This window comes from Carettochelys insculpta, chromosome 5 (genome assembly GCF_033958435.1).
Source record: "Carettochelys insculpta isolate YL-2023 chromosome 5, ASM3395843v1, whole genome shotgun sequence".
NCBI classification, from domain to species: Eukaryota; Metazoa; Chordata; order Testudines; family Carettochelyidae; genus Carettochelys; species Carettochelys insculpta.
The window spans coordinates 45,379,335-45,392,616 of record NC_134141.1 but is presented as its reverse complement, the minus strand read 5'-3'; the positions used below and the strand labels follow the sequence as shown (position 1 = coordinate 45,392,616).

The following is a 13,282-nucleotide window of genomic DNA, read 5'->3' as shown; positions in this document are numbered from 1 at the left end:
TCTGCCTTGGCTCAGGTCCCTTGCCTCTTCCCCTAACAGACTTCTTGGCCTGGCTTGGGGAGGGAAGTCGCCTGCTTCTCCCCCCAGCCATGCTGCCAGCACTCCTCTCCTCCTGCTACTTTTACTCCCCTCACAGGGTCACCCACACCCCTCTACCTCCTGTCCCCTCGCTCTGTTTGTCTCCCAGCTTTTTAGCCTCCTGGCAGTTAGCTCAGCTGGACCATGCTACATGATTATTTGTACCATGTCCTACTGCCTCCATGTGGGAGCTTAATTAATTCCTTCCACCTTTTCCCTAGCTCTGTCTGGGTTCTGGGCTGCCTTCCACCCTTTGCCTGCTGTCCTGACCCTGTTACAACATTTGTAACTGCCCACAGGCAGATTGAACCTGGTACTTCTAGAGCTTCATGCAGAAGCCTCTGCAGTTTGAGCTGAAAGCCTTGCTGAAGAGGAGACTCATTCTTTCTCTCTGTAAGTGGTCTAGGTGCCATTATGTGGGTAAGTGAAGCACAGTATTTGGTGTCACTACATGGGACAATGAACCAGTATTTGTGTGGATTATATGTTCACTAGTTATCATTCCTTACTTGTGAGTTTTAAGCGATTCCATCTTCGCAAATCCTATTTTGCACCATTTGCACATATCTATTTGGGAATGAAATGTACATAAAGATTATGAATTAAGTTAAACCAGATGGTAGCTGGACATTTCCTACACAGATGGTGAGGCACACATAACTCACTTGTTGTGGCGATAGTGTTCGAACAATTGAATGAGCTATCCCTTAGTATATACACTCTAGCCAATGTTCCAGCATCTACTGGCCTGACATTCTGACACCCTGACACCAATAACTTTCAAATAATTTTACATGGGGAGTCTCCATAGGCACACTGTGTTCACATGAGCAAGTGTCATTGCAAAAGTACTATATGGAAAGGGAGGCTAATGTAAAACACACCATAACTGGTGGAACAGAGGGTCATTCACATCCCCAGTCTGCTTACAGAAACCTCTCTATGGCTACATCTACACGAGCCCCACACTTCGAAATGGCCACGCAAATGGCCATTTCGAAGGTTACTAATGAAGCGCTGAAATGCATATTCAGTGTCTCATTAGCATGCGGGCGGCCGCCGCACTTCGAAACTGACACGCCTCGCTGCCACGCGTCTCGTCCCAACGGGGCTCCTTTTCGAAAGGACCCCACCTACTTCGAAGTCCCCTTATTCCCATCAGCTCATGGGAATAAGGGGACTTCGAAGTAGGCGGGGTCCTTTAGAAAAGGAGCCCCATCGGGATGAGACACGCGGCGGCTAGGCGCGTCAATTTCGAAGTGCGGCAGCCGCCCGCATGCTAATGAGGCACTGAATATGCATTTCAGTGCTTCATTAGTAAACTTCGAAATGGCCATTTGCGTGGCCATTTCGAAGTTTGGGGCTCGTGTAGACACGGCCTATGTGTTGAATAAAGCAGCTCTGTGACCTGTAACCATTGAGTACTCTGGTTCCATCAGGTATTCTCCAACTGGCAGTCTAAGAGGAAAACACAACTATGGTGTCATTTTCTATTTTACAAAAAAAGAAAAGCAGTCTGTAGTCAGAGCGTATTTCCCAAGAAATGCATTGTTGTTGACCCTATGGGAATATTACTAGAATGGCACAATGGCTAGATGATGCTCTTATGACAAGAGTACCAGATACTGTCGACATAACACTCTGTTTCACACAGTAATCTCCTTTAGCTGGTACCCGTGCCAGCTGCCAGAGAGACCTTAATACAAATATTGTTTGTTATGCCATAGTAACCTCAATGATCCTTCACATATTCTGTGATCAGAGATCACCTTGAGACTGGCACCCAATTCTCCATTACAGGGTCTTGACAACATCCAGGAACACAGCACAAAGAAGGATTGTAACCTCCTAGTACATTCATCTTACTCTATATAAAAGTTTTACACAGTGATAGCTCACAAAGTTTATTCTCTTTGGCTATGTCTACACTAGAGTGAACTGTTGACAGAAGTTACTATTGGAAGATATCTTCTGACAAAGCTTCTGTCTACAGATTGCGGCCAGAATGCAAAACAGATCAAAAGAGTGATCCACTCTGTGGACAGAGAGCACCTGGACTGCCCAGTTACTCTCTCAACAAAATGGCCCGCTGAAAGCACAGCAGACAGAGTTGCTTGGTGTCCTGGAAGTCCTGTCTGCTGACAGGAGGGATGGCTCAGTAGTTTCAGAATTAATCCTCCAAACCCAGGGTTGTGAGCTCAGCCCATGAGGGGGCAATTTAAAGATCTGGGACAAATAGGTTTAAAAAAAAAAGTGTGGAGGATGGTGTTTTGTCCTGCTAAGAGGGCAGTGGTCTGGACTCAATGACCTCCCAAAGTCCGTTCTATGAGATGTGTATGTCCCTATTTAAAGCCCCCCTGGAACATCCAGACTGGCTTTCTGTTGACAGAGGTGTTAGGCCTCCTGGGGGGAGTGGCAGAATGCTGTTGACAAAAGTACTGTGTTCTGTAGATTTACTGACAATAGAATGCCTCGGGAATGTCGACACATTGTGGGTTCTGTCGACAAAATACTCTACTGTACGCATAGCCTTTATCAGTGAAAGATAAACACTTATTACTTTTCCCTTCCTCATAACAGTGATTCATACTGGGTTTGATAATAAACAAAAGGGATTTTATTCAGTATAAAAATAAGTGGTTGCAAGTGATGACAGACAGATCAAAATAAGGTACTAAGAAAAGATAAACAAAAGACAGCAGCTAATACACTGAGAGAGATTGTTACAAATCACCATGTCTCACTCTAGTCCTGGGGTTGGCAACCAAAATAGCAAGAAGAGCCATTTTTTCCAATTCGGTGAAAACCTCAATAATTCAAGAGCCACAATGCATGTGAATGTGAGACGGTCCTTAATAATGCCAAAGCATACTTTTTGTAGCCCCTGTTTTAAGAAGAGTGCACAGACAGTGATTTGTAATGCGATATATGTGTATTGCAGGATGTTCACAAACTTTTTACGTATTCTATTTCCTCACACTTTATGCGTATGCTTGCACCACTGTCTTCCCGACTTTCACGCCTGAACTTTCCCTCTCTCTGGAGGATACTAGGGGGTGTTATCAACATTTCAAAATCACATATTGTTTTCTATTTAGATATGAGTTGTTCATTTTGGGCTTTTAGACGTTCACCGTTTATCGAAAATAATCAGGAGGTTTTTTTTTTTTTTTTTACTTTGCAATTATAGTGTTAGGAGCCACAGAAAAGTCCTTAAACAGCTGCATGTGGCTGTGGCGCCACAGACTGCAGACCCTGTCTTAGTCCTTATTTCAAGTATAAGTCTTCAAGCCAGTGCTGATCTTTTCTCTGACCTGAGTCTTATAGCTTTTTCCCTCGTCAGAGTTCCCTTCTTTCCAGGTCCTTGTTTGTTCATTTGTGATGAGAAGCAGTCTGTAAAGCCAGCTGAAGACAATCAATGTTTACTCTCCATGCCTAAATAGTATTTCCACAGCTGGAAATCTTTTGTTCAATTCTCCACCCACCTCTGGAAAAGGACTAAATTCAGGATGGATTCCAGCACCAGGTGGTATGATCCCTTGTCTTTGTCGGACCAACCATAATCCAGGCTTATTGGAAAAACAAGATCACTCACAGAACTTGTCTTGAGCTCTTGGCCACTAAATTCTTTAGCACCAATAATGACTTTCACTAAAAAAACTAGATTAATAAGCAGGTTTTCACTTCATATTTCTATCTTCTCATATGAGAATGATCCATGCATACAAATAGAATATACACATCTAGCAGATTACAAGTTTTTCAACTAGAGGTTACATGTTGCACTTTGCATAAAATATATTTGAGTTATGCATATTCATATTCAAAACATGTCTCCATAAAAATATGAGAGTGTAGCATCACATCAAGGACTGTATGAATACAAATGTAACACACCTACCGTGTATAAAGTCCACAGTGACAATACTTTCAAGACACGTGTGCTAGTGGATTTTAGACAAGTAATAATGGTGACTAACCTGAAGACTATCACACAGGGGAACAAGGCTTTACAGGCATGCTTGTAGACCTTTGTGAACCAACTGTGCACACGCTCATAATCAGTACATAGAACCGGTGGATTGCCATAAGAAGTCAGCATGTAGGGCTGTGAAACATAGTAACTATTAACCACAAGTTGCAAAGCGCCTAAAATTAATCCCACAGGCCTTACTGTCATATAAGTGCCATCTCGCTGTGATTAGGCTAGTCAAAACGCCACCCCTGTATCATCAGCACTTCCTCTCCAAAAGGAGCCACAGACATACTGTATGCCAAATCCATCCCCTCGTAGAGATGAGTATATCTTCGTTAACCACTGCTATATAGACACACCACTACTTGTATAGTATGCATTGCCTACTAAGAGTCATCAACATTAAAACAGGTTGGTTGGGTTCTTCTATTAACCCACCTTATTGTGGGCAAGGGGAATTCTGCACAGAGATGCTAATTGAACCCTGTTGGTGTACGCTAGGAAATACAGTATGTTTACTCACTGGTGAGGTGTGCCTGGCCTCTGAGTAAGCCTAAGGAAGGAACAACTGAGTTTAGTAGGAAGGAGTGGCCTGATGGTCATATAATTTATTTGAACACAGTATGCTGGGGCAGTTTGGCAGCAGGATGCTCACAAACTCATCTGATGTAAGTGACTGAATCACAGTTTAATCACATTCACTCAGCATAGAAAAAGCAGTCAAGTAGCACTTTAAAGACTAGCAAAATAGTTTATTAGGTGAGCTTTCATGGGACAGACCCACTTCTTCAGACCATATCCAGACCAGAACAGACTCAATATTTAAGGCACAGAGAACCAAAAACAGTCAGCAAGGAGGACAAACCAGAAAAAGATAATCAAGGTGAGCAAATCAGAGAGTGGAGGGGTGGGGGGGAAGGTCAAGAATTAGACTGAGCCAAGTATGCAGACGAGCCTCTATAGTGACTCAGAAAGTTCCCATCACGATTTAAACCATGTGTTAATGTGCCAGATTTGAATATAAAAGCCAGCTCGGCTGTTTCCCTTTCCAGAACGGTGCGATAATTCTTCTTCAGTAACACACATACCTTTAGGTCATTAACAGAATGCCCCATTCCATTAAAATGTTGACTAACTGGTTTGTGGATCTGGAGTGTTTTGATGTCTGTTTTGTGCCCATTGACCCTTTGTCTAAGGGAGTTAGAACTCTGTCCAATATACAAAGCATCTGAGCATTGTTGGCACATGATGGCATGTATGATGTTAGTAGAGGAGCATGAGAAAGTGCCCGTGATTCTGTGAGTAACCTGGTTAGGTCCAGTGATGGTATTTCCAGAGAAGATATGTGGACAAAGCTGGCAGCAGGCTTTGTTGCAGGGGAAGGTTCCAGGACTGGTATTTCTGGGTTATAGACTGTGGTTGTTAGTGAGGATCCTCATGAGGTTGGGAGGTTGTCTGTAGGAGAGAACAGGCATGTCACCCAGGGCCTTCTGGAGTGTGGTATCCTGATTAAGGATAGGTTGTAGGTCTTTAATAATTCGTTGCAGTGGTCTGAGTTGGGGGCTGTAGGTGATGACCAGTGGTGTTCTGTTCGTGGCTTTTTTGGGCCGATCTTGGAGTAGCTGGTCTCTGGGTATTTGTAGCCAGACATGAACCCCCTATTTGGGCTTTTCTTCTTCTCCCCCCCACTGGGAGAGACAGAGAGAGAGACAGAGAGGGAGACAGGCAGCCTTTGATGTCCTGGGAACGCAGGTGTGCTGTCTCACTCAGACTCTCTACTATACACAGAAACCAGACAGTGAATGGGCTAGCTAATGACCGCCCTTCTGGCTGATCTCGGTAATTGACACACCTGATCACTCCCCCAGGAAGAACGGGGAATCTCCACCCATCACCTCCAAAGGTGCCCAATTGTCCACAATTCACAGGTGCAAATTGAGCCTTGCACCTTCCCTGGGAAACCTGGGGTTCAAACACATTCCTCCTCAATTGGCCACTTGAGACCAGGAAGAAGCCTACGTGACTAAAGGGGGTATAAAAGGGGTTTGACAGCCCACCCCCCTTTGAGTTCCAATCACCTACACCTGCTGGCCAGGTCTGGAATTGACTCCCGAGACTGGGGACGCCTGGTTCGTATCTACTTCTTCTTGAGGGATTGAGAGAAAGATTCTGGGTCACACCGGATCTAGGAGGCAGGGGTAAGAATTACACCTGTATTACACTTCTTTCCTATAGGATTGAGGGAAAGACTCTGGTTCCACCAGGTCTAAGAGGCAGTGGTGAAAGTCACACCTGCAACGTGCCTTTCTTGTGTACACATTAATTGTATTAGTTTAAGCTAGCTAGTTTGTCTAAAACTTTTCTTAAGTTAAATTGTGTTGTTTCCCCTTTAAAAACCACGAGTACTAACTTGTACTTTAATCATTTGTCTTAGTTAAATTGTTTCTATCTTTGTATAAATAAAAAGTAACTGTTAAAGCCTCTCTAAGTGTAATTTTCCTCTTGCTGCTGTACCCGAACTAAACGCAAACCAAAGAACCCAGCCTGCCCTGGCTGCTTAGTGTAGCTGCTGGTGCGGCATCACCCCCTTTGCCCTACCGGACCTTTAGCTGGCACCTGGGCATCGACTCACAGAATTCGTCTGGCCCTGTCGATTTGTTTTTTTACTTCTCCTGGTGGGTAATTCAGGTTTATGAATATTTGGTAAAGTTCTTGTAGTTTTTGATCTCTGTCAGTTGGATCAGAGCAAATGCGATTGTACCTAAGAGCTTGACTGTAAACAATGGATCTAGTCACTTGTGCAGGATGGAAACTAGAAGGGTGTAGATAAGTATAGCGATCAGTAGGTTTTCGGTACAGTGTGGTACTGATCAGGCCATCCTTGATCAGTACTGTAGTGTCCAGGAGGTGTATCTCTTGCATGTTGTAATCGAGGCATAAGTTGATGGTGGGGTGTAGATTGTTAAAGTCTTTGTGGAATTCTTCTAGAAGCCTTCTAGAAGAATTCCAAAGAGACTTTAACAATCTACACCCCACCATCAACTTATGCCTCGATTACAACATGCAAGAGATACACCTCCTGGACACTACAGTACTAATCAAGGATGGCCTGATCAGTACCACACTGTACCGAAAACCTACTGATCGCTATACTTATCTACACCCTTCTAGTTTCCATCCTGCACAAGTGACTAGATCCATTGTTTACAGTCAAGCTCTTAGGTACAATCGCATTTGCTCTGATCCAACTGACAGAGATCAAAAACTACAAGAACTTTACCAAATATTCATAAACCTGAATTACCCACCAGGAGAAGTAAAAAAACAAATCGACAGGGCCAGACGCATACCCAGAGACCAGCTACTCCAAGATCGGCCCAAAAAAGCCACGAACAGAACACCACTGGTCATCACCTACAGCCCCCAACTCAGACCACTGCAACGAATTATTAAAGACCTACAACCTATCCTTAATCAGGATGCCACACTCCAGAAGGCCCTGGGTGACATGCCTGTTCTCTCCTACAGACAACCTCCCAACCTCATGAGCATCCTCACTAACAACCACAGTCTATACCCCAGGAATACCAGTCCTGGAACCTTCCCCTGCAACAAAGCCCGCTGCCAGCTTTGTCCACATATCTTCTCTGGAAATACCATCACTGGACCTAACCAGGTTACTCACAGAATCACGGGCACTTTCTCATGCTCCTCTACTAACATCATACATGCCATCATGTGCCAACAATGCCCAGATGCTTTGTATATTGGACAGACTTCTAACTCCCTTAGACAAAGGGTCAATGGGCACAAAACAGATATCAAAACACTCCAGATCCACAAACCAGTTAGTCAACATTTTAATGGAATGGGGCATTCTGTCAATGACCTAAAGGTGTGTGTGTTACTGAAGAAGAATTATCGCACCGTTCTGGAAAGGGAAACAGCCGAGCTGGCTTTTATATTCAAATTTGGCACATTAACACATGGTTTAAATCATGATGGGAACTTTCTGAGTCACTGTAGGGGCTTGTCTGCATACTTGGCTCAGTCTAATTCTTGACCTTCTCCCCCCACCCCTCCACTCTCTGATTTGCTCACCTTGATTATCTTTTTCTGGTTTGTCCTCCTTGCTGACTGTTTTTGGTTCTCTGTGCCTTAAATATTGAGTCTGTTCTGGTCTGGATATGGTCTGAAGAAGTGGGTCTGTCCCACGAAAGCTCACCTAATAAACTATTTTGCTAGTCTTTAAAGTGCTACTTGACTGCTTTTTGTTTTGATAGTGTATAGACTAGCACGGCTTCCTCTCTGTTACTACTCAGCATAGAGTGTTAGAGAGACACTTATCCTGAAAGTGGGGTAAATCACAGCACAGTTTCTGCTACTGGCTCAGCCAAGTTCACATAGCTGGTATGGCCATTCTTAGTTGTATTGCATTCCTTTCTTCACAGTCCTGCTTCACAAGCATGAACTGCAAGTCCTCTTTTTCCATAGCTTGTCTAGTTCATGTGACATGATCCCACACCCTTGAAAAATGAACTCCCTCCATGCCTTGGTGAACAGCAACATCAATGAAGTATCTACTGTTCCTTCTGTGTAAACTTACTGCCTGTGAGTAAACTTGTCAGTGTCTGGACTTCAGGCCCAAATACAATACAACCCCTGAATGCTTCTGGGAGACAAACATCAAGATGGCAGGCTGGAAACAACTTTATTATGATACTAATACTCAACTCATACGGAACAGTTTGGCAGCGAGTTACAATCCTTCACTGTCACAGACCTTGGGAGGCAGGCCTGGCCTCACCTACAGACAGCCTGCCAACCTTAAACAAATTCTTACCAGCAACTATAGACCACAACACTAACTCTAAACCTGAAACCAATCCCTGCAACAAACCTTGCCGACCACTCTGCTCACATATCTACACCAGCGATATCATCACAAGACCTAACATCAACCACACCATCGGGGCTCTTTCACCTGCACATCTACTAATATAATATATGCTATCATGTGCCAGCAGTGCCCCACTGCAATTTACATTGGCCAAACTGGACAGTCTCTACGTAAAAGAATAAATGGACATAGATCAGACATCAGGAACGGTAACATACAAAAACCTGTAGGAGAACACTTCAGTCTCCCTGGACACTCAGTAACAGAATTAAAAGTAGCAGTCCTACAACACAAACATTTCAAAAATAAAATGCAAAGAGAAATTTCAGAGCTGCAAGCCATTTGCAAATTTGACTCCATCAACCAAGGACTGAATAGAGACTGGGAGTGGTTGGGCCACTGCAAAAGCGGTTTCTCCCCTCTTGATGTTCACACCTCCACATTAGCAACTGACAATGGGCCACATCCCTCCTGACTCAAGTAACTTGATTTCTCCTCTCTTGATGTTCTTAGCTCCACATTAACTGCCGATAATGGGCCGTATCCACCCTGACTGAATAGCCTTGTCAGCTCTGGCCCTTCCCTTTACTGAGACTCCACTCTTTTAATCCTCCTGTGAAACCACCGCACTCATACATCTGGTGGGTCTTTGCCCATGAAAACTTATGCTCCAAAATATCTGTTCGTCTATGAGGTGCCACAGAACTTGTTGTTTTTGAAGATATAGACTAACTTGGCTATCTCTCTGATATTTATATTTATAGTCAGGCAGTCCCAGACCCAAAGATCTTAGAATGTCTAAACAAAAAAGACACACAAAGGGTGCAAGAGGAAATTGAAAGGTAAGGTGACCTGTCTAAGCTCACATAGCGGACCAGAAGCAGGAATAGAACCCACAACCATGTTGCCTTTCTATTGCTGCTGTAGTGATTGTGCTTTTGTTATAAAAGGATTCTATCCTCATCATAATCTATTTTCTTATGATTCCCCACCCTACCCAGTCCTCCCTGTTTAATTACCTACAATTACTTTAATTGGATGAGACAGCGGTTATTCATTTCTTTCTTTATAGTATAGTAACAGAGAGGGAGCCGTGCTAGTCTATACACTATCAAAACAAAAAGCAGTCAAGTAGCACTTTAAAGACTAGCAAAATAGTTTATGAGGTGAGCTTTCGTGGGACAGTCTGTCCCACGAAAGCTCACCTCATAAACTATTTTGCTAGTCTTTAAAGTGCTACTTGACTGCTTTTTGTTTCTTTATAGTAGTGCCCAGATTTTTCCAGACATCTATGAAAGGAAGATCCTACCCTGAATTGCTCAAGGTCTAGAGAAAAACTCAGAATGAATTAAAAAACACAACAAAAATGAATTACACTAGTCTAGTCATCTCTTTGCTGTTTTTACAGCAGAGAAAACTGTATATAATAAACTGATAATAATAAAAATCTTATTTGTATATATTCAAAACACTGGATCAGCCTAATCACAAAGTTTGAATCTAGGTTAAGACTCGTCTGAAGTGTGGGGGATTTTGACAGTAAGGTTTTGATTCAGCCCCAATATAGAGGCAAAGGTCAGCTGTGGAGTTCAGATCTTCATTAACTGGCCTGGATTGCTGGAAGGCAGATGTCACGATGGCTTTATGCAGGCCCACCCCTCCACTGATGTGGGGGAGGCGGGGCGAAGGAGGCAGTTGCACTGGGGCCTGGCATTTCAAAGGGTCCCAGAGCTCCAGGCCCTTTCGAAGTGCCACAGCAGCGTTGTTCCAGGTATGCATGGCTGTGATGGAGCTGGGAGGACCAGTGCCAGATCTGGGCAGCACTGAGAACTGACTGCACTTGGCCCTGTACCTTCTGCCCTTGAGCTGGGCCCTTCCTTCCACCTTATCCTGTGGCTCATGGCAGCTGCTGGGCCCCTTGGCTTCATGAATCCATCCTGACAGTGCTGCAGATGCATATCGTTAACACTGTGTTAGGATACAGATTCCTAAACCTGATCTATAAACAAATAGTGCTGTGCATGCTGTACTTCTAACTGAAACCTCATTTACAGCACCACGTCCTCTGTCTGTTTCCGAAATCAGGTCTGCTCTTTGTCAGGAGCTACATGCTGCCATGGTGATAAATGATGAGCTCTCCTGTCTGAAATGTTAATAGCCCCCTGGATTCCTGCAAATTTATACTCATTTGCGCAGTGCCAATTACAGCAAGAGAAAAGGGGGGGTATATAAAACATTAAATATACAGTCACTCTTTGACCTCAAGCATGACTAATTATGATGACTGAGAACAATCATAAATATATTAAATTGTCTGTATTTCTTCACACAGGGATAATGTTCTATAAATAAACAGGACAGTCCCGAAAATTAATTGGAATAAAAATATCTGCATTGTCTTTTTTAAAAACCTTTTTCACTGACTCACCCTAGGTGTGTCATAACTGTGACACACATACCAAAACCAAGTTCATAAGAGCTCACTCCAACTGCCAGTTTATGCCATGGAATTACACATGCTTCTTGCTAGATTGTCTGGTTTTTTTTTTGTTTTTTTTTGTTATGCTTGTCATGTTGAACTAGTGTTTGCGGTTTACAAAGGAATGTTTTTGTGGAAGCCTTTCTGATCACCACCCTTCACTTGACTGAGCAGGACTGGACAGGGTTTCTACAGGGTCTGTCCACACCACTTGATATTTGGCAGAAGAGGTTGTTTTTGAGTGACGTGAAGCACAGGAATCTCTAAGGGCTGACTATGCTGCTTCCAGAGGATCTCTGGTAGCTAGGTGGGAGTCCATGGCCATCCCCACCCGGTATATGATTATGTGGTGAAGTGAGTGCAAAACAGCACACAAATAAACTCAGGATTTTGATCTGAAAAGCAGGCCTAAGTTTGACTTGTTTCAGGAAATTAAGAAGCCTCTGTTGCAGATTTAATTAGAATTCAGGAATTCCTGGCTCCCAATCCTGTGTTCAGGACAGTAGACAATCTTCTCTCCTTTATTCAAATTAGAATATATATTAAAATTAAAATGAAGAATAATATTGCCCTGAAAATGAAGTGGGGACTTCAAACTGATTTTCACTCGAACTGTAAACAGCATTTTTGAATGCAGCTTTCCAATTATTTTACAACTTTGAGATTTATTCTTTGTAGCAAAATAACAACTAGACAGGGGAGTTCGCAGGATGCTCTTCAAGATCTCCAGGTGGCTGTGCTTATATAACACATACCAATCACCAATTTCTAATTAAAAAAAAATTGTGATAGTTATGAATAGTGTCTCGGGCACTGGACAGGGATCAAACTGGTGAAAAATTCTCATTCAAGTTAGAGCAATGGTAGAGCTATGAAAAGAGGATACTTCAGCACATAGGTCTTTGCATAGCTCCTGTTTCCCATAGACTAGACATAGGTGCTGGAAGCAGGTGCCGTTGCATCCCCTGGTTTGAAATGGTTTCCATCATACAAAGGGCTCACACTCAAAGTCCTATAGTCTCAGAAATTTTGTGCTACCCCATAAATTCCCTTTTGACAAACTTCATCTAAGTGCAATCATTAATCCAACTGTAATCTTTGTTACTGTGTACTTTGCCTTCACAAATTAAACTTCTTTGTGAGGGCTTACAGCCGCATAGGCTCTTCTGGTGCCATCCCACTCACAGTGCAGATATAAAATAGTTCAAAATGCTGAATCAGTATGAACCGTTCTGAGCTTACCTCGTAAACTCGGGTCCAATGCTATCTGGAAGGCTGAGTGGAGAGTCATCGCAAGACTTTCGGAAGCTGTTCTGGTTGTCAGAGTGAAAAACGGACTCATCCCAGGACTGCCTTTTTCTCACCATTTTAATGGAGTTAACTGTGGAATTCAACAAATACAGCACAAATTGCTGATCTCCAAAGTGATCCTTTAAAAGCTCAGCCTTTCACTGATCTAGGAAGTGAATTCTTGATCTGAACCCAGCTCAAGCTAGTTTTTTAAAAAAAGCTGTTAATAAGTAACACGTTAGCATGACATCACCAGGTGCTTTTCCATTTGTCCACAGGGCTTCCTATATACTTGATCCAGACAAGTCATACTATGTGGTTTAATATGACTTTAGAAATTATTACTACTAGTCCTGTTTTCTAGTTAAAATGTTTCACTTCTCATATGTAGCTCTAATACTAATAGGGAAAACATTCTGCCATTTAAATAAAAAAATGAGGGTCTCTAAAAGAATTGCACTTTTTTCAGAAAGTATTTCTTTGACAAGGTTAACATCAGAAACAAACAGAAATATGTCCTATCAGTGACCTACATTTATAGAGAATCAGCCTGACTCTA

The 13,282-nt window shown here is 43.0% G+C and overlaps 1 protein-coding gene across 1 annotated transcript in view; it reads right to left on the bottom strand.

Moving 5' to 3' along the window:
- The window catches only part of GRAMD2B (GRAM domain containing 2B), a 66,943-nt gene extending 54,077 nt beyond the window's left edge, over positions 1 to 12,866 (bottom strand). The window contains exon 1 of the mRNA XM_074995019.1: positions 12,676 to 12,866. Within this exon, the coding sequence (XP_074851120.1) occupies positions 12,676 to 12,800 (125 nt within the window). The 5' untranslated portion in view covers positions 12,801 to 12,866. The remainder of the gene's footprint in view (positions 1 to 12,675) is intronic.
- Positions 12,867 to 13,282: the final 416 nt, after the last annotated feature.